The sequence below is a fragment of the Peromyscus maniculatus genome, chromosome 17, assembly GCF_049852395.1.
Source record: "Peromyscus maniculatus bairdii isolate BWxNUB_F1_BW_parent chromosome 17, HU_Pman_BW_mat_3.1, whole genome shotgun sequence".
NCBI lineage: Eukaryota > Metazoa > Chordata > Mammalia > Rodentia > Cricetidae > Peromyscus > Peromyscus maniculatus.
Genome location: NC_134868.1, coordinates 49,820,562 through 49,843,042, shown reverse-complemented (window position 1 = coordinate 49,843,042; position 22,481 = coordinate 49,820,562). Strand labels below are relative to the sequence as shown.

The window sequence follows — 22,481 nt, the reverse complement described above, 5'->3', positions numbered from 1 at the left end:
GAGCTGCTGGTTAAGGAAAAGGTGATGATGTAAGTTTGGGATCAGACAGCCGAATACTGATGTAATTCGGCTTCAATAGTACATGTGCTGCTGAATCACCACTTTGTGTGGTGATTGGGTCTGATGAACACACAGACTTTTTCTAGCCTATAAAGTCGGCACCTAAGCCACTGTATTGTTTATCTGCTAGTATTGAGAGCTTCCTCTCCCCCAATGTGAAATAACAGCTCTAAAAATAATGTCATTAAGTAGAATATGTTCATTTTACTTCATTAACTGCCCATGTAAATGCCACTAAGTGAAATATATATTAAAGGGAAGGACAGAATTTACTTTTGCTTAAAATGGTCAGGTTACTGGGGAAAAAATATTTGAGCTGAATAAATGGAAACTAGGAAAAGTGTCAGATGAGCAAGGGAAAAGGGTGGTGAGGTCTGAGTTAGTGAGCAGGCCAGTGTGAGTCAGCCTGTAGTGTGGAGTGTGCCCCACTTACCTTTCTTACCTAACTCCTCACAGGCTGACACAGTTCATGTTTCATCTTTTCTTTCTTTCTTTCTTTCTTTCTTTCTTTCTTTCTTTCTTTCTTTCTTTCTTTCTTTCTTTCTTTCTTTCTTTCTTTCTTTCTTTCTCTCTCTCTCTCTCTCTCTCTCTCTCTCTCTCTCTCTCTCTCTCTCTCTCTCTCCCTCCCTCCCTCCCTCCCTCCCTTCCTCCCCCCTCTCTCTCTTTCTTTCTTTCTTTCTTTTTTCTGGTTTTTTGAGACAGGATTTCTCTGTAACAGCCCTGGATGTCCTGGAACTCACTCTGTAGACCAGACTAGCCTCAAACTCACTGCCTCCCAAGTGCTGGGATTAAAGGCATGTGCTGCTACTGCTCGGCAGTGTTTTATCTTTCCAATAGACTTTTTTTTTTTTGGTTTTTTGAGACAGGGTTTCTTTGTGTAGCTTTGGAGCCTGTCCTGGATCTTGCTCTGTAGACCAGGCTGGCCTCAAACTCACAGAGATCTGCCTGTCTCTGTCTCCCGAGTGCTGGGATTAAAGGCGTGTGACACCACCACCCGATTCCAACAGCTATTTTTGAAGCTGTCACCTCTAGGGTCTTTGATGAGTTGTGTCTCACTGTTCATTATCTTATCATGTTACATTGTTGATTGCTATAAACTTTTCTCTGGTTGTAGATTTGTGATTATCCGCCGGGAAAAACTTATCCAGGATCATATGGCAAAGCTTCAGCTAAATCTTCGACCTGTAGATGTAGATCCAGAATGCTTACGCTGGACTCCAGTCATCGTCTCCAACTCTGTTGTCTCAGAGGAAGAAGAGGAGGAGGCTGATGAAGGAGACAAAGAAGAACCCCAAGACCAAGAAAGAGAATTAGAGACCACTGGAAGGGTATGGTCTGGTTTGTTACAGCTTTTATGAATATTTGTAGTATGTATTATGATGCCTTTCCAACAGATGTCCTTACTAGAGGACTGGGGAGATAGATGCTTAGTTGTTAAGATTAATCAAACTAGGGGACTTGGTTGGACCCTGGAACCCATCTTAAGAACCTGGCCACAGTGGTGCCCACTTGTAATCCCAGTGCTGGGGAGGTGGAGAGGGGGACCCTCAAGCTAACTGGCCAGCCTTGGCAGGTCTCAAGTCTCAGAGAGACCCTGTCTCATAGAATAAGGTAGAAGGGCTGGAGAGATGGCTCAGTGATTTAGAGGACCCAGGTTCAATTCCTGTGAGATGCCTGGCAGCTCACAGCCATCTGTAATTCCAGTATAGGGGTGCCAACACCCTCTTCTGGCCTCCTCAGACACGCAAGCATGTGGTGCACAAGCATACACTCATTCACATAGAAATAAATCTTTTTAAAAAATAAGAAGATGGCATTCCTTAGGGAGGGTATCCAAAGTTGTCCTCTCCTCTCCGTATGCACATCCACAAGTGAGTGTGAGCTTGTACATACATACACACATGCAAACATGGACACAAATAGTCACACCAACACATTAGTGTTTTATTTTCATAGTAGAAATTTCTGGAATATTTGCTCTTATTTACATTTTTTTAATAAGGCTTAGAGCATTAGAAAACTATTAGGTTTCTCGCAATGTGTTAATTATGACTAACATTTACCCGAGTACCAGTAAGAGGTACATTTCAAGCTATATAATAACTGAAGGATCTGAATTGAGTCTGAATATGACAGCTGTTAAAATAAAATAAAATAAAAACACTTTTCCTTCAAGTAGAACACTAAGGGATAGTGTAAGCCTGCCCGTGTTCTCAGTAGAACACTAGAGTCTCACTGACTGTGTGGATGGCTTCAGAGCATTAGTGATGGATGTGGTGTGTGGCTGCAGTCCTCTTCTTCAGGGGACATGTAACTTGTTTGGGTTCTCCTTCCACTCTGTTTTTTTTTTTTTTTTTGGTTTTTCGAGACAGGGTTTCTCTGTGTAGCTTTGCGCCTTTCCTGGAACTCACTTGGTAGCCCAGGCTGGCCTCGAACTCACAGAGATCCGCCTGGCTCTGCCTCCCAAGTGCTGGGATTAAAGGCGTGCGCCACCACCGCCCGGCCCACTCTGTTTTTTAAGTAGTGCTTTTATCCCTTATGTCCTCCTTTAATGAGAGCGAGAGAGAGAGAGAGAGAGAGATTTCATCTACTTTATTGCATTTTAATTTAAATTAAATATTCCAGAAAAAATTGTAAAAATTCCATATTTCTCAAATGTCTAATTCTTGCCTATGTTCTTACAGTCCAGTAGTCATGCATGACCCCTGAGGTGTTGAAAGACCATTTCACAGGAGTTGCCTAAGACCGTCAGAAAACACAGATCTTTACCTTGCTATTTTAACAGTAGCAAAATGACAGTTGTGAAGTAGCAATGAAAATAGCTTTGTGGTTGGGGGTCACCACAGCATGAGGAGCTGTATTAAAGGGTCACAGCATCAGGAAGGGTGGGAACCACTGTGCTAGCCTGTTCTTCCTTGTGCATCAATTTTCATTTTTAGAAAACGTTTAATTTCATCTTCTATCCATAGACCACAAACACCGACTTTGATATCAAAGGTGATATTTCATAGTGGTTCTGAGCACAAGACCTAGAGTCAGATGTTTGGATTTGTGCCTCAGTTACTTCATTTACAGAATAGTATCATAATACTTCATTGTTTATTGTGAGAATTAAACTAATCACACACAGAAATACATTTTAAAAAGTACCCAGCAAGGAGAACACATTCATGGCAACTATTCAATATTTAATAATTTTCTTCCTAAAGTTCTGTTTTCTTATCTCAAACAAACAGACTGAAAAATTAACCAGCGCTGGTTTTATTTGTTTTGTTTTGTTTTCCTTAATTAGGTGGGGAAGTCTGTGTCTCGGGAGAACAAAGATCAAGATTCTTCCTCTTTAATAGAAAGTGAAAAGAAACCAGAAGTGAAGGAGCTGGCCAGTACTTCACGTTTGAGCAAACAGGCCCTTCCCCGGGACAGTCTTCCTGCCAATAGCCAACCCCTTCGGAGGGGCCGCTGTGGGAGGAAGAACAGAAAGACCCAGGAACGTTTTGGTGATAAAGATTCCAAGGTGCTTGTGGATGAGACGTTATCAACTCCTCAGGAACAATATGGAGAATGTGAGGAAAAATCAGAAACCTCCCAAGAGCAATACCCTGAAATTGAAGAACCGTCGGCAGCGTCTCAAGTGCAAGCAGACGGAAAAGCTGACGTCACCAAGGGGAGATTGAGTGAGAGTGTTGAGCTGTGGCGAGGACAGCTGAAGAAAAGCCCCGAGACCGTCAAGTGCAGAGTGCCGGAAGGAAGTGATAGACTGCCGTGCTGCTACAGGGGTGGGGACAGGACTGTCTTCAGAGGCTTCAGTGAGAGCAGTGAGGAGGAGGAGGAGGAGGAAGAGGAGCCAGAAAGCCCCCGCTCCAGCTCACCACCAGTTCTCACAAAGCCCACACTGAAAAGAAAGGTGATTCCTCTCTCTGTCTTGTCCTCCTGTAGCGGTGACGAGTTATGTAGGTCTGCTCTGTCCTGTAGTTCTGAAATGGAGCATACCCAGGTTCATGTGCGGTAGTTTATAAGCTTGAAACTTGAGACTCTGGAAAGCAAATAACTGAAGTCATGGAAAGTCAAGTTTCTGGTAGGAGGGCACTGGCCACTCTTTGCCAGACATATCCCAGAATGCGGTGTACACCTCCACATTGCCCAAGCCAGTCAGAATGCAGGCGGCTACATTCTCACCCAATGCCATGAAATCGTTCTTTTCTGTAGCAACGCTCTTTTAAGGAATACCTTTAGGGACTGTGTTTTTTAGATTTACACTATTATTGCAAAGACAATACGCAGAGTTCTCATATGCCCCAAACCCAGTCCCTCTGCCATGCACATTTGTCAGAGTTCGTGATCTACGACACGTATATTAGTTAGTAAAGACCGTGCTCTTTTCAGATTTCTAGTTTGTCTGAATGGCCTTTTTCTGGTTAGGATCCCATCCAGCATTCCATGTCACAGTTAGTGTTCTCTCCAGGTTCTTCTGGGTTGTGAGTTTCTCAGACTTCGCTTGTTTGATACAGCCTTGAAGGTTGTGAGGTCAAGTATTTTATACATTTTCCCTCATTAGTTAGAATGAGGTAATGTATTTAGAGGAAGGCAAAGAAGCACTATTCTCATCACAATATATAACAGGTATTATACAATATAGTATATGCAATGAATCAGTTAAAATATCAGACATTTTGTTGATGTCAACCCTATTGGGTTTCTCTGCTGTTGTTATTTTTTTCCCTCCTTTTCATACTGTAGTGGAGACATTGTATGCAAATCCTACTTAAGATGTGTGTGGTTACTCTACGAGCAGAGCGTCTGCATAGATTAGAGGTGTGTCTTTTCTGCTGTCTTTATCAGAAGGACCTGATACTCCAGTTTAAAACACTGTTTGAAACTTACTTCTTAGCTCCTCCCACCAGCACTGGCCGTTTGGAGGTTCCTTAGTTTTGTGTATACTCCTAGTATCATTGTCACGGGGGTTTGCTTTGTATAGCCCTCTCTGACACCACAAGACATTCCAAATTCATCTTGGATAGCTCGTGCCTCAGCTGTAGAATGAGCCCTTCTCTAAGGAGCAGAGCCATTTTTAATGTAACTTGAAAAGTCTCAGATTTTGAAGTAGAGAAAAACTAAACTGATTATCTCTACTGTTGATTGCATGATTATAAAGAATATATCTTTGCCAGCCTAGGGCTTATCTTTACTATTTATGTCGTAAAACAAATATGCTATTTTCTTATGTGGAAAACATAATAAATATTTTAACAGCCAGTGAAATTGTATGCAGAGTACTTAGACATTCTCGAAATTCACTTAAAGGAGACCCAATAGGTTGTTTTACAACAATGCTTAGATGTATGAACCTGAGTAAGCACTAGCTTTTCTAGTCTCTGTGGAATGAGGATTTGATTCAGTCATCCCTGGATTATTGTCTATTACTCGGTGACATCACTGAGTAGTGTCAGCTATTAGATCAGCCCGGTATAAAGATGCGCCATGTTCCATACAGTGTCTTTGTTTCCTTTGACACCAGGGAACACATTTCTGCTCTGCATTTCTGTGCTCCACTTGAACTGGTTTCCTCACAGGGCATGCAGATTTATTGATCTGCTGACTGCATGGGGCATTTGAGATGCAGTGTTTCTCTTCCTTTTGCTCCTGAACAAAAGTTAAGGGAGTCGCATCTGAAGTACTTCATTGTTGAAGCAGATGACTCCTTAGAGTATGCAGTGTAACTGAACTAGTAACAGTGCACTAACAACATCTACTCTTTGGACACACTTGCTTTTTATATCATAAAATTGTATTTAACATCTGAGATCTCTTTGTGAGTGTGTGTGTGGATGTGAGTGTGGGCTTGTGCCATAGCAGAGGTGGAGAGGTCAGAGGACAACCCTGAGGATGTAGTTCCCCCTTGACCATGGGATCTGAGGGTTGAACCCAGGTGGTTAGGTTGCCCAGTTTGCCAGCAAGCACCTTTGGCTCTGGAGCCGTCTTCTTGACCCACATCTTTGTGTCCTTAATGCTTTATTTTATCTTTAGGAAAATACCTTCCGGCAAACTTCATCTTTATTTTAAATATGTTATAGCAGAAGAAAGTGTGTATTATTTTAAGTAAAATACCTGCTTTCTTTACTAAATAGAAACCAATTCTTCACCGAAGAAGAAGAGTCCGCAAGCGGAAACACCACAATAGCAGTGTAGTCACAGAAACTATTTCTGAGACCACTGAGGTTTTAGATGAACCGTTTGAAGACTCTGACTCTGAGAGACCAATGCCGAGACTGGAGCCTACATTTGAGATTGATGAAGACGAGGAGGATGAGGATGAGAACGAGCTCTTCCCCAGAGGGTACTTCCATCGCTTGTCCTCACAGGACGTCCTTAGGTGTCAGTCCTCTAAGAGGCCATCTAAAGATGAGGAAGAAGAAGAGGAGTCAGATGATGTGGACGGTATGTTTATAGAACTCACTCACAGGGTTTCCTGTGTCTTTCAGTAGACAGCAGGACAGCTACAGCCCTCTACAGAGGGGGGAAATGAAGATGACTCACTAGGCAGGAAGGGGGGAAGGGCTAGTGACCCCTGCGGGTTGCATGGGATAGAGCCATATCCACTTCTGCATTTGTTTCTTTAATCTGGACCTGTTCTTGGCTCTGCAGGAAGTCCTACTGTCCGAAGTTCTTTTTGTCCAATATTGTCTAGGATTTTATCTGACTCTTCAGTTCAAGGTGATTACTAGGCTGTGTGGTCTCTGTTGTTAGTCTGCTTTGCTCATTCTGCATGCTGAGTGCTTAAGACAGGTGCTGAGTCACCTCTGCTAAAGAAGGAATGCTAAGGAGGTACTCTGAACATCAGTGGGAACTTCTGTCCTCTGTTCAGGAACCTTCCGAATCCAGCCTCTGATGTGTCTTACTCAGTCAGTAGTCCATTTCTTTTTGTTGTTTGTTATTTAAGACACTTGCTGTACAGAGGTCTGGCCTGCCTCGGCCTGTTCAGTTCTGGGGTCACAGGTGCACAACCCAGCAACCAGCTGTGCATCTCTCCTAAGTGGCAACAACATCAGAACAGGCTAAGTTACATGCTGTAGCTCAGCTTCCAGTCATTTACTCTTAAAATACTTTACTTCACATTCAGATAGACAGCAGCTGAGGCTCACGTGATACGAGGCAGGAAGAAACTAGACTTTGGCATCCTAACCTAGTTTTATGAAGGATTGTGTTGCCTACACTGCATTGTTACCTGCTGTGAACGGCCTCCATCTGAGCTTTTTATTTTCACAGGTGAATTTGAAGAAATCTAGGTGCTCAATGTTGCTTTTAATTTATCTTTTGCTTTAGTTAGTGGAACTTTTTATTTTATTTTCTTGAAATCTTGACTTGAAACCTAGTAGATAGAACTTGGATTTTTCTGACAGGAGATATAGCTTGGTGGTGATGGGCCCTGAATTCAGTCCCTAGAACCAAAACCACGCCAAAGAAAAAAGTCCTTTGTGTGTGGTATGAATGTATATGTGTATGCATGTGTATATATGTGTATGTGTGTATGTATATGTGTGTATGTATACTTGTGTGGGCGTATGTATATATGGTGTGTATGTGTATGCATGTGCATGCATGTGAATGTGCATGTGGCAGGAGAGATGAAAGAGTTAGGAGTGTGTGTGACACAGTCTAGATAGGAAGACCATGCTGCCCTCAAATTTGTGACCCACTTGCCTTAGCCTCCTAAGTGTTGAAATCCACACCATACCCAGTACATTTTTTTTATTTTAAGGCTTATGATATGATAGGTGCTTTTAACGTAGTCATCATTAAAGTCTTTGCTTGTTATAATCATAATCCAGAGTTTTACTCTTACATATTGATGTAGATCTAGGAGACTCACCTTTTTTTGTCTTGTTTTGGTGTGGACTGGCACCTGATGCTCTGTCTTGATCACTGTGCGTCACAGTAATGGCATCCCACGTGTAAGCTCCTGTGACCTTGACAGTTTCCTCTCAAAAGCTATTGCCTTTGTTGACTTCCCAGTTATACCACAAACACACACCTTTGACTTGCCCTCAACGCTGATGTCTTTAAACATTAGTAGTAATTGAGAATGTATTTAATGCCACTGGACTCCACTCTAAAAGGATGAAAATTCTATCTTACATATATTTTGCCACAATTTGGAAAAAGTAATGCCAATGCTGAATTTATTCCCTCTGAATATTATTGGCACTTTGACTTTTCCTTACTTGTTTAGCACTACATGTTCCCATATAAACACATTGACTAACAATTGTTTACAGGGGACGGCTCAGTTGTGCTCTACAGGAATTGACTTATGATCCCACTTCAAGTAATGAATTCGTAGAAACTAAAACAAAACAAAATGAAACAAAAAAAACAAAGAGGTAACAGAAAAGCAAACAAAAGAAGCTGATTTCTCCCTTAGTGGTGACACTCCTGCTGTTAGTTACATGTATCTTCATAGAGTTTGGCCTCAAACTGCTGTTAACTTGTAGGTGGTAGAATCATGTTGCCCACAATCGTTCCATTGTTTTGCCAGTTGATTGTGCAACTTTATGGATCATGAATTAGCTTTATTCCTTAGATTCTTCTCTTGTACATGTTGGTCTCAGAAATACTTGTCTTGTAACCCGTCTTTACTCTCTTATCTTCTCTGTACAGACACTCCTATCCTGAAGCCAGTCTCTCTTTTGAGAAAATGTGACGTGAACAGTGCTTCTTCACTTGAGCCAGATACCTCTACACCCATGAAAAAGAAAAAGGGATGGCCCAAAGGCAAGAGCCGAAAACCTGTCCACTGGAAGAAAAGACCTGGACGAAAACCGGGCTTTAAATTGAATCAGGAAATCATAGCAGTTTCTACGCAAGAGTGCATAATTGAGCCCATAGTTCCCATTAAACCGGGACGTAAACCCAGAACTCAAGAAAATGAAGAAACCGTTGAGGTAAAGGAGGACTTGCCCTTGTTGGAAGAAAGGAAGGAGGAGATGCATACAGAAGCCGACGAGGAGGCCGAGGAGGAAGAGGATACGACTAGCAGCGACGTTAGAGCCATGTCCCCATTGGACAGCAGCAACAGCCCCGAGGCTGAACCCAAAGAACCCGAGGCCGATGAGGAAGATGAGAAGCCCTTGGAAGAGCAGAGGCAATCGGAGGAGGAGCCTCAGGAGTTGGAAGAACAGGAGCAAGAGGAAGACGATGAAGTGACTGCAGAGGCGAACGAGAATGAAGACCACGATGCTGATGATGAGGATGATGGCCATCTAGACTCTCTAAAGACAAAAGAGCCAGAGGAGCAGCCAGCCAGAGAGGAGCACAAGGAGGAGCCTGGCATTCAGGAGTCTTTTTTAGATGCAAACATGCAGGACAGTAGGGAGAATATAAAGGAGAAGGATGAAACTGAACCGGATTCTGAAGAGGAACAGCCTTCCCATGAGGCATCTGTGGTATCAGAGACCATGCCAGGGTCTGAGGAGGACCACGAGGAAGACTCAAACACTAAAGAAGAATTAATTGAGCTAAAAGAGGAGGAAGAGATCCCACACAGTGAACTGGACCTGGAGACTGTACAAGCAGTGCAGTCTTTGACTCAAGAAGAAAGCAGTGAGCATGAAGGAGCCTACCAGGACTGTGAGGAGACTCTTGCCGCCTGCCAGACTCTACAGAGTTACACTCACACTGACGAGGACCCTCAGATGTCAATGGTCGAAGACTGCCACGTTTCCGAGCATAATAGCCCAATGTCCTCCATTCCGTCTCATCCTAGTCAGTCAGTTCGGTCAGTCAGCAGCCCCAGCGTGCCTGCCCTGGAGAGTGGCTACACACAGATCAGCCCAGAGCAAGGGTCGCTGTCCGCACCCTCTATGCAGAACATGGAGACCAGCCCCATGATGGATGTGCCTTCCGTATCTGACCACTCTCAGCAGGTGGTGGACAGTGGCTTCAGTGACCTGGGCAGCATCGAGAGCACCACAGAGAACTATGAGAACCCAAGCAGTTACGATTCCACCATGGGCAGCAGCATCTGTGGGAATAGCTCCTCTCAGAGCAGCTGCTCCTATGGTGGGTTGTCGTCTTCAAGCAGCCTCACCCAGAACAGTTGTGTTGTTACTCAGCAGATGGCAAACATGGGCAACAGCTGTAGCATGCTGCAACAGAACAGTGTCCAGCCTGCTGCTGCCAACTGCAATATCAAGTCACCTCAGACTTGTGTGGTGGAAAGGCCTCCCAGTAACCAGCAGCCCCCGCCACCACCGCCGCCGCCACCGCCACCACAGCAGCAGCAGCAGCAGCAACAACAACAACCAGCACCGCAGCCTCCCCCACCACAGCCGCAGCAGCAACAGCAGCCCCCACCACCCCAGCAGCAGCCCCAGCCCCCACCCCCACCCCAGCAACAGCCTCCTCTGTCACAGTGCAGTATGAACAACAGCTTCACTGCAGCTCCAATGATTATGGAGATACCAGAGTCGGGAAGCACTGGGAACATCAGTATCTACGAGAGGATTCCAGGGGATTTTGGTGCTGGCAGCTACTCTCAACCATCAGCCACCTTCAGTCTAGCCAAGTTGCAGCAGCTGACTAACACCATTATGGACCCTCATGCCATGCCTTACAGTCACTCTCCGGCTGTGACTTCCTATGCAACCAGTGTTTCTCTGTCTAATACTGGACTGGCTCAGTTAGCTCCATCTCATCCCTTAGCTGGGACCCCTCAAGCACAAGCCACTATGACTCCACCCCCAAACTTGGCATCTACTACTATGAACCTCACATCACCTCTGCTACAGTGCAACATGTCTGCCACTAACATTGGCATTCCTCACACTCAGAGGTTGCAAGGGCAGATGCCAGTCAAGGGGCACATTTCTATCCGCTCCAAGTCTGCACCTTTACCCTCTGCAACTGCACACCAACAACAGCTATATGGCCGCAGCCCGCCAGCAGTTGCCATGCAGGCTGGCCCTCGTGCATTGGCTGTTCAGCGTGGCATGAATATGGGGGTTAATTTAATGCCCACTCCAGCCTATAATGTCAATTCCATGAATATGAACACCTTGAATGCCATGAACAGCTATCGAATGACACAGCCCATGATGAACAGCAGTTACCATAGTAACTCTGCCTACATGAACCAGACAGCACAGTATCCTATGCAGATGCAGATGGGAATGATGGGGAGCCAGGCCTATACCCAGCAGCCTATGCAGCCAAACCCTCATGGGAACATGATGTACACTGGCCCCTCCCATCATAGCTACATGAATGCTGCCGGTGTGCCCAAGCAGTCACTTAATGGACCTTACATGAGGAGATGAGCGAGGTGGACTTGCAGTCAAAAGCTTAAATACATATAAATAAAGGAACTTTTTATACTGACAAACCAGAGAAAAAATGGACCTTTTTTCCAGTTAAAATATTACTGTAGAGTTAGAGGAATTTTTCTTTGGTTTATTATTATTATTACTGTTTTGTTTTTAGAAAACCTGATCTCTTTTTGGGGGTTCAACATTGTTTTAGGTTTTTGTTTTCTTCACAGTCTTGAGCGTTTTACAGTAGAACTCATCTAAAAATGGATTTGGGTAGGGGAAACATGCACAAAATCTTTTCATAATTAAAAGGAGCCTTACTTTGTTTATATACCACATGGACAGAATTTATGTAAGCGTGAGTTTATTTTATTTTACAGTGTGTGTCCCCTCACTGTCTGCAGCCCCCGATGTTGTCGTTTTTAAATGTTATAGATACATCTCAAGGGTCACCCAGACCCTTTTCCTCAACCCACCCTTTCATTTCCCACTTCATTCCAGCAGGAGGCACTTAGGGGAGTCTGGGGTGGGGACAGGGAGAACAGCCCAAGCTCCTTAAACTTAATGTTATTGTTATTATTATTAATAATAAAGTGAGGCAGGAAGTGCTTCTCCTTGTAAAATTCCCTCCCCTCCCTATACAAACACACACCTCTGGAAACCTTTCCCCAAGAGTGTTTCTAGGTAGACTTCATTGGAATACCTGTTTTTCTTGAATCAAGTGTAATATAATTCTTTTTTTTTTTTTTTAATATTCCCACTCAGCACTCAGAGACACAAAAATACTGTAAGTCTCACTTGACAGCAGAATCTCAGAGGAGAGCTGTCTGCAGTCCTACCCCAGCCTGTGGAGGACACAGGTGGTCAGTTACCAATCAAAGAGAGCTGCCAATCAAAAGAGAGCTGTCAATCAAGAGCCTCTTGGGTTTACCACCTGGGGAATCAGCCATAACCTGCACACTCCACGCACCTCCTGTGTTTAGTATGTACTTGGAAATATGGACTAAGGGTCTTGTGCTTGCGCCTTTGACTCTGGTAACCCTCAGAGCAAGCCCCTGTGATTTGCCTATCACATTTTATCCATACAGTTTCCAGGAATGACTGTAGTATCAGTGATTTAGGAAAATACCTGGTGCAGAATGAGTCCAAAGGGAGATGATGGTGTGACTTTTATAGCTGCAGAAATGATGCATACCTCTCGTTTTTGTTTTGTCTTGAGATCCTGAGCCCATCCCCATGAACCAGTGTGCACTAGCCGCTCTCCTGTGAGTTCCGAGCAAGGAGAGCCTCACCACCAGCATAGTAGGGCACATCTGGGCAGCAGGGCTTCAGGATGCTCACGTGTCGTTTAACTACTTTGCCCATTCTCTTCTCACTTGCTCCAGGGATAGGTAAAAAAAAAAAAAGAAAAAAAAAAGAAAAAGAAAAAAAGAAAAAAAAGAAAAAGGAAAAAAAAAGAAAAAAATTATATATATAATTATAATTATATATATACATTATATATTCCATCATTAGAAGATGGAAACTATTATACCACTTGGTATGTGCAGTCAAATATCCAAAAGGAGAACATAATGCTTAAAGAAATACCTGTAAGCATAAATTCTCTCCTTTATTTGTACATTTTATATAGATAAATTTTTAAAGTACTGATTAGGCATTACATTTTTTTCAAATGCACAGGTTTGTTGGGCTTTTTTATATACCTTAATTGGCTTTCTCAATTAAGTGTGTTAGATAGAAAAGCAGAATTCCACACTGTACGCTGTCAGCTCTGAGCATGTGCAAGGCTGCGTAGGACCCGGTTTCTCTGTATATACTGTTCCAGTTCCCAGTCATCTCTGTAGAATGTGCACTGTGCTGCCCTCCGACATCTCCAGCTGTGTCATTGCTTCCTGATGGGATGGGGCAGGGACGGGAGGGGGGAAGGGAGGTCTGTTCGGGAGGAGGGGGGGTCAAGGCAGAAGGAGAAGCTGTTGAAATGAGGGCCGTGAATTCAGTTTCTGTTGGTTTGCAGATGTGTTTGGTTTTTCTCTTTCTTTCTTTCTAAATTCAATCAGGCAGCTCCCTTTTCCACAAACCTCTTTGTGACTGTAGAACTATTGTAGAAAAAATATGTTCTTTTCTATATTATAAAAGAAATTATCCAACACGGTAATATTGGTACCTGTCATTTTTTCACTTCTGTTTTAAAAAAAATGTATTTTTAGCAAGATAACTTGGGTAATCTTCTAAAAAAAGAAATTTAAAAACTCACTTGTTAGTGACTTTGATGCCTTTTAAAATAAGAGCTTTTTCATTTCATTCCATCTTTAAAATTTTTTATCTTTGTTGTAGAATATTAAAAACTATTTTAAGAAAGATAAAAATTCTCTTTAAAGAGATCTCTAGAGAGTGTGAATAGAGCTCCAGATGCCTCTAAAAGCCGCATGTACAAACTCAGTCTATTCCTGTCTGTTTATATTTGCTTTTCCTGTTTTGTAACCTCTTTGTACTTTGTTCCTGGTGACTGTAAGCGAGGGAGGGATGCCTAGATGCTTTTGTATTTCTCCATGTCATGCGCTCCTGGCCAGGTAGCCTCCCTTCCTCTCCTTGTATGTAATATCTTTTTCCCCCTTTCTAGCAAGTACTTTCAAAAAAACTCTGTACATTTTAACATAAAAAAATAAATTATGTTGAGCCATTTTGGATGTCTGTCTTGCATGTGGAATTTTTCTCCCAGACGTTGCAGACTCTCCGGGATTCTTGTCACACACAGAGACTTGTGCGTATTAACCTTTTTCCTACTCGTGTCTTTTGCTTTGAAATTATAATGTCCACTTATGTAAATGTTCAAATACCAGCAAAGCTGTGGGGTGGGGATTGTTTTTAGGCAGGGTCTCACTATTGTAGGCCTAGCTGACCTAGAACTTGCTATAGACCAAGGTGGCCTCGAACAAATCTGCCTGCTTCTACCTCAAAGGGGTGTTGGATTTTTATTTTCCCTTTTTCTAAAGAAAATATAGTAACTTGACTTTGAATTTTCTGGAGAAAAATATTTGAAAACCTAAAGGGGTCATAATTTATCCTCACACAAAACGAAACACAGCTGTAATAACAGTTACCTATGCAATTTTGTGTAAGTTATTTTATAATTACTTTTTCCTTATGATTTATTATTTATCATAAAAAATTCATCTTAGAAACAGCCAAATACTTAATTCAGTCTCTTTTTAAGTTTAAAGTGAGTTTCTCTGAGGACCGGATCCACTCCATTCCAGTACACTGCTGCTGTGTTAGCTTTTTAAATTTTCATCCAAGTATATATTGTATATTAACATATCCCCTCCCTCTTCCTCACCTCCCCTTCCTCACCTCTTCCATTCTGTCACTCCTTGTTGCCATAGACAGTGTCTACTTCTATGTCCTGTATGCATGCAGGATTTTAGGTGCATAAAATCTGGGAACCACCAATATACTCAGGACTTTGAAAGGAAGGCATTATCTCTTGTGTTCCTGGGTTGTGATCTAGAAAGAGCTGCCCTTCTCCTCCTGTGTGTGTTCTGAGTTACTATACTTAACCTTTTCCCACTTAGAATTGTGTACATAAAACAGTCCAGAAAACGAGACTTAGCTTGGGAAGTTGGCCTTACTCTCCTGTGGTAGAGGGATGAGGTGGGAGTGGGTTTAAGTGATCACCAGCTTCATAGGGCCTGGCACATCAAGTTAGCAATTAAGGAAGCATACGTGGATCATAGTGGACACTGGGTCTAAGCCTCGTGCTATTGAAATGAAACATGACGGGTCTGTCATCTCCAGATGGTTGGATCCCTTTCTTGACTTACTGCCTTAACTGGTTCGCAGTCTGTCACTGCACTACCCCATTCTTTGTGGGTGTCAAAACGTTGCTTTGCTACTGCTGAGTGCAGGCTTTCAGTTAATTCCACATAAAGTAATTTCTGGTCTTTCTGCAAAGGAGATAATGAAACCAGAAGGTATAAACATTCTTGACACCTCTGTTTTCTGTTTGTATTTTAAAATGGGCCCGTTTATAGCCACATCATAAATGGTCTCTGCATAGAGAGGAGCTCCAGATGGGAGGTGTGGAAGGAAAGTGGTCATCAACTGGATTAATACTATTTGAGGGTCCTGACCTACAAACTGACAACGCACTGTCGTGTGTCCAATCTCCAGAGTGCCAGGAGCCACGGTCCTTGAAATTAGAGTACCCCAGTAGGTTCCGTCTTCCTTTGTAGTTTGGTGACAGCTGTCTGTTCTCACCGAATCCCAAAGTTTCGTGCGGCTGACAGTAAGAGCTCATGAAGTGAAAATTACTTTAGCTATCCCTAAGTACAGTTTGGTCGAGTCACTTTGTTTCATGTTGCTCTAATCTTAATAATAGGCAAGAAGTGGGCCATTAGTGATGATCATTTGAAGGAGCAGTAAGTAGAAAACAAACGACTGCCCTTGGCAGAACCGAGCATGGGGCTTGAATGGGGCAAAGCGGTGGGCTTGGGGGAACCCTGAAACAGGTCCGCAAATAAAAGACTATGGTAATGCTCTTCATTGGGCAAATGTGTAGAACGAGTGAGCACGCTCGTCCAGTGAAAAGCAGACCCTCCCCAGAGCAAACCCACCCCGTTTGTTAATGCCTCTCTGTTGAGGGTCAGGCTTATGTAAGGTGGTGTGGTTATATAACGCAGCACAGACCAGTGAGTGGATGGTTGTTCATGGTTTCTTTTTCCGGAGTGGCAGCTACAAATTGGGGCTTAATGAAAATTCCTCACTGTCTTAATAAGGAGTCTAAATAGTGGTGGACATATTGCATAAATCTTCAGAAAGGTGTCAGCTTGATTTTATACTTGAAATAGGAAAAGCCCAGGGGTATGGTGGGCTTTCATTTGAGAGTTTTAGAATACAGAACAGAAAGCCATAGTGGATTGTTTCCCTGTGGCCAGTATAAATACACATTCTGAGTAAATACACATTCTTGTTATTTCAGTGAAAAACACTGACATTTTACTATGCTAAACAGACATTCCCAATGCTACATTTATACTGTGTTCTCTGGGATGGTGTTAACGGTAGCCAGGCATCTTTAATTGTATGTATATATCTGCCTGTTCTTAGAATGTGCACAGCACTGGTGCACATACCTGGAATATCTATTAATATGCATTAAAAAATGGACAGCCGCTTAATGTTGGAAGACAAGCCATCACTCACCACACCTTTCACATTTAGATCGCCCTTCGGGACCTTTTTAAACAGTCTGAGGCAGTGCCCTATGAACAACCAACTCCTAATTGTTCAAGTGATCTGTTACTAAAGTAAAAGCCAGGCATCACAGTGCCACATGCACCCTTGTAGACCAGTGCTAAGGAGGAAGAGGCATAAGGGTATAGGGAAGAAGAATCTACCAGGCGGGCAAGATGACCCCAGGTAACAAGCATTCAAAAACAATACTGATAGACTTAAGTAATCCTGGCAATGTCTTTGCTGTATAGATCTCCTATCCGCTGAAAGTGAGCAAACTTGCAGTCTCCTTTCTCTGTTTAAAATGTAATCCGGAGCCGGAACATGAAAGAGATATAAAAATGACAGCGTATGTGGAATGCATAAGCCTAAGACATATAAGTTAGTAAATCGGAGTCCACCTCCTCTTTGAGCATTAGCCAGAGCTGGACAAGCACTATAATAAAGAGCTTTTCTTTTGTGAATTCTTAAATTTGTGGAGGAGGAATTTCTCACTGGGAAAGCATACTAATCTTAAACAGTATGATTAAGGGGGACTTTGTTCCTATATGTCTTTCTTTTTTAGATTTTGCTTTAATGGTGACAAGGTCTCACTATGTAGCTCTGGCTGTCCTGGAAATCACTATGTATAACAGGCTGGTGTAGACAAGGCTGGCCTAGAACTCACAGAGATCATCTCATCTGTGTGTCCCAAGTGCTGGGATTAAAGGTATGTGCCACCATGCCAAGCTCCTTTTTAGTGTTTTTTTTTTTTTTTTAACATTTATGTGTATGGATGTTTTCCCTGCCTGTATGCTTGTGTATCACATACATGCAGTGCCTGTGAAGGTAAGAAGAGGGTGTTGGATCCCCTGGGACTGGAGTTACAGACAAGTTGTGAGCCACCATGTGTGGGTGTTGGGAATCAAACGTGAGTCCTCTGGAAGAGCAGACAGTGCTCTCAACTCCTGAGCCATCTTCCAGCACGCACCCAATAATCTTTCCTGATTAAACCTTTTCTATGGCAAATAACGTATGTGTAGAAGGATCTAAACCATGTGTAGCCATGTAGCTTTTATAAAGTGAATATCCATGGGAAAAAATTAGGTTCTAAAATAAGAACAGCCTAGTGGTTCTCTACCTGACCTGGAACGCCGTCTTCACCCTCGCTTTCCTTACCAACCAGAGATGATCACCATCCTCACAGTTACATATTTCTTAAATACTACTTTATGATCTCTTGTACATTCTAATTACCATAGTGTTCTTTCATTTTACTGGTTTTGAACTTAATAGAAGTGGCATTAGACATTTTGGCTTTGCACTTGGTGTCCCTTAACTCTTAGGAGATTTAAGATGCTCGACGCCTCTGGTCATTACTGTCACTGTACGCTATTTTATCACGTGACTACACAAAAATGTACACATTCTAAAGTTAGCAAATATTTAGGCTCTTTCCAGTTAGGTTATTGCAAATGACGCTGCTCTGTTGAATCCCACATGGGTCCCCTGGTGCACATTTGTGGCATTACAGGCACCTTTTAAAAAGCTTCAGACTCCAAGTAAGTACTTGACTTCCACGGCCTCGTTCCTCCAGCAGAGAACGTTTAATGCTAGGTGGGTTTTGAATGCTCTTGGGGCTGTGTTTGCTCCCTGTAGTCCCAGCACATCTGGAAGACACTCCTCGACTAGATTCTTGGTCATCCAGGCTGTATGAACTCAGGAGTGTGAGAGACCTGCTCAGCCCACAGACCACGAAGTTAAGTGTGCCCAGCAGAGCCTCCTGCTGCAAAGAAAAGCTCTTCTAAAGGGCAGACAGAGCTGGTGGAGAGCGGCCACTTGACTGGCCTAAAATTGTCCAGTTTTAACTGACAACTCATACTCCTTCCAGCAGACTTTCCCTACTCTAAGAGTAGTTATATTTCTCTGTAATTTCTAACAGCTTCATTGTTTGGCTTACATGGTTAAATCTTTTTGTTGTTGTTGTTTTGTTTTTTTTGTTTTTGTTTTTGTTTTTGTTTTTCAAGACTGGGTTTCTCTGTGTAGTTTTGGTGCCTGTCCTGGATCTCACTCTGTAGACCAGGCTGGCCTCGAACTCATAGAGATCTGCCTGGGTGCTGGGATTAATGATGTGCACCATTGCCACCCGGCTACATGGTTAAATCTTTAACACATATAAATTAATTTTGCTCATGATATATGACTGGGGGCCATTTTACTTTTCCCCGTGCATACATGTGATTCCCACAACATTTACTCATTCTCCACTGCACAACATGATGTCTATATGGTCTATTTCTGGACAATATCGTCTGCCATTGGTCTATATATGTGTCTTGTCTTAACTGTAGCTCTTAAATAAATGTTCATATTACATCAAACAGGACCTCTTACTTTTCTTCTTCTTCAGAGTGATGGATTCTTCTAGGCTTTCCAGACATCCATATCTTTTTATAATTAGCTTTCAGACTGTTAAACAATCCTATTGATATTTTATTGTGATTACATTTATCCTAAGAATCAATTTGTTAACATTGTAACAGTATTGATTCTTCTCCTCACTGAATATGTTTGCGTTTAAGATGTTTTTCATTTTTATCACTCTGTCTTGGTTGGTTCTGTGTGGAACAGTGTATCTTATCTTCTGTGACAGAAATAGGTTAGACCTTACTCAGCCCAGTGATAACGATGTGATGGGGACAGGTCTTGATCTCAGCTTCGTAGGAGTTTTCATCATGAAAGAATATTGAGTTTCATCAATTTTCTTCTGTGTTTTTCTCCTAGGATCTGTTGATATAGCCAAAATACTGCTTTTCCAATTTAAAATTCTTACTACATTTTAATTTTTTTTGGTGTATGAATGTGTGTGTGTGTGTGTGCACATGCATGTGTGCTTTTACCCTCTAAGCCATCTTGCCAGCCTCCACTTTTCCAATTGTAAACCAGCAAATGTGAAAATAATATGTGGGTAAAACAAAATTATTATACATACATGTTGTGATGGTTAATCTTGGTTGTCAACTTGACACACCCAGGAAGAAGGAACCTCAGTTGAAAAATTTCTTCATCACATTGGCCTGTGGGCATGCCCATGGGGGAATTGTAGCATGAATCTTAAAAGTTCTTATTAATAAAATCAAACCTGAGGCGAGTTATTGGGGTCCATGCTGGTAGATCAGAGAGACAGAACAAACCACAGCTATCTCACCTTGCCAGTTCCTCAGCTGGTCCTGTTTCCTCAGACTGGAAGCCTCTGAGTCCTCATCCGGAATGGGTCTCAGCTGAACTATGTTGCTCCAAAGGCTGAATGCTTAACCAGCCAAAATCTTAACCAGCCAAAATCTTAACCAGCCAAAATCCTCTAGTTTCTGGTCCTCACGCCTTATATATCTTTCTACTTTCTACCACCACTCCCTGGGATTAAAGGCTGGCTTTCTGGGATTAAAGGCATGTCACCATGCTTGGCTGTTTCCAATGTGGCCTTGAACTCACACAGATCCAGAGGGATTTCTATCTCTGGAATGCTAGGATTAAAGGCGTGTGCTATCACTGACTAACTAGTGGCTTGTCTGTTCTCTGACCCCAGGTAAGTTTATTAAGGTACACAATATTTTGGGGAACACAATACCCCCACATCTCCTCTCTTTTTGTCTAAAATTAAAAAAGCTTATAACTAATACAAGAAAAACTATCTTCAATAAGTATATGCAATATATACAGCCAAAATTACATTAATGATGTCTAGTCCATTAACATTTGACAGATTCAGATAAAAACTCCATTATATATATTAACAATGTCCAGTCCAGTAACATCTGATAAACTCAGACCAAAAAATTTTCATTACTTATCTTATTTAAAACAAGCAGTTCCTTTTTAAAAGTAGATTCCATAATATCCCTTCTTATCTTATTATATCTATATTCTCTTTTTCCTTTTCATAATACATTCAGTAGTCTACCTTTTGTCATTTTTATATCTTCCCCTTTTTCTTCAGTGTAGATTCAATGATCCACCTATTTATCCTATTATTTCTTTATCTTTTTTTCTCAGAGTAGATTCAATGATCTATCTCATATCTATATTCTCTTTTTCTTTTTGCTTTCTAGGGGTGAAGATATCTTTAGGGAATCTTGAAAAGAAAATTTTGGGGTTAATCATCAAGTCCTGTATCGTTTGTCCAGTCTCTGGATAATAGGAAAGTTCAGGGCTTGTTTGAAGTCCTTGTTCAAGTAGTCTGTCAGGCTGGATCATCTCAGCTAGTCCTCTCGAAATTGTCCTGACCAGTTTGTAGTCCAAAGTCGATTTTTCCATGGTGTTAATTGGCTTAATGGCTTTATCATAGTCCATGTGGAATCATCGTTGTAGGATCATGTCATCTTTTTGAAGATTTCAAAGTCACTGTTAGGCATGGTCATGGTTTCCTGCAGACTTTTTTTTTTTTTTTTTTTTTTTTTTTTGCTTCCTCTCTGGTTTGGAGCAATCACAGTCTGATAAATGTCTGTCTCTCGGAACCATGAACATTCTTCCCTAGAACAGAAAATCTTCACAACAATTTCTCCCCACCATTTGTCTTGCCAAACTTTTCCAAACTGACCTTTGCCGATGCTTTCTCGTAACACGATGGTCCTGGCAATTCTTCTCTGAACCAGCAGCAGTAAAACCTTCGTCCCAGGTAGCAGCATCACCGCAGTCACCAACATGATGAGAAGGAGCTGGCAACGTGGAGCAGTAGCCACTGCTTCCATGGTCCCACCACTGTTTGTGACTCCGTCCGGGCCAAAACTTCTCCCAAGCCTCCTAGGCCGGCCTCAAACTCGGGATCTTCCTGCCTCTGTCTCCTTCAGCAAATCAACCGGCTGAGTGTAACGTGGGCCTGAGCTGGGGCTCACAAGGCCACAGGCAAACAGCTTTTTCATGAATTCGTAACACGAACGTTGGGCGCCAGATGTAGCATGAATCTTAAAAGTTCTTATTAATAAAATCAAACCTGAGGCGAGTTATTGGGGTCCATGCTGGTAGATCAGAGAGACAGAACAAACCACAGCTATCTCACCTTGCCAGTTCCTCAGCTGGTCCTGTTTCCTCAGACTGGAAGCCTCTGAGTCCTCATCCGGAATGGGTCTCAGCTGAACTATGTTGCTCCAAAGGCTGAATGCTTAACCAGCCAAAATCTTAACCAGCCAAAATCTTAACCAGCCAAAATCCTCTAGTTTCTGGTCCTCACGCCTTATATATCTTTCTACTTTCTACCACCACTCCCTGGGATTAAAGGCTGGCTTTCTGGGATTAAAGGCATGTCACCATGCTTGGCTGTTTCCAATGTGGCCTTGAACTCACACAGATCCAGAGGGATTTCTATCTCTGGAATGCTAGGATTAAAGGCGTGTGCTATCACTGACTAACTAGTGGCTTGTCTGTTCTCTGACCCCAGGTAAGTTTATTAAGGTACACAATATTTTGGGGAACACAATACCCCCACAGGGAATTTTCTTGACTGCTAATTGACGCCAGAGAACCTAACCCACTGTGGGCAGTGCCACGCCTGGGCAGGTGGTCCTGGCCTGGATCAGAAGGGAACAAGTCGATAAGCAGCATGGTCTCTGCTTCAATCCCTGTCTCCGCTTCCCTTGATGATGGACTGTAAACCAAATGAACCCTTTCCTCCCTGAGTTGGTTTTGGTCAGTGTTTTACACAGAAACCAAACCAGGATACATGTCCCCATATGTAGATAAATACAGGATGGTAATTTTGCAGACTAGTAGATGAATGAAGCAGAAGTATTCGTTTCCTTGCATCATATTGACCAATTGTTGCTATTGTGAAGTTAAAAACACATGTTCTAAATTTCTAGAGTAAATAGGTAAAATAACGAGTGCACACAGGTTACCCAATTTCCAAGA

The 22,481-nt window shown here is 42.5% G+C and overlaps 1 protein-coding gene across 2 annotated transcripts in view; it reads left to right on the top strand.

Moving 5' to 3' along the window:
- Positions 1-14,053, top strand: part of Kat6a (lysine acetyltransferase 6A) — an 83,196-nt gene extending 69,143 nt beyond the window's left edge. For both annotated transcript variants that reach the window (XM_006982989.4, XM_076553637.1), the window contains 4 exons: positions 1,175-1,388; positions 3,353-3,964; positions 6,186-6,495; positions 8,716-14,053. In XM_006982989.4, the coding sequence (XP_006983051.1) occupies positions 1,175-1,388; positions 3,353-3,964; positions 6,186-6,495; positions 8,716-11,372 (3,793 nt within the window). In that variant the 3' untranslated portion in view covers positions 11,373-14,053. The remainder of the gene's footprint in view (positions 1-1,174; positions 1,389-3,352; positions 3,965-6,185; positions 6,496-8,715) is intronic.
- Positions 14,054-22,481: the final 8,428 nt, after the last annotated feature.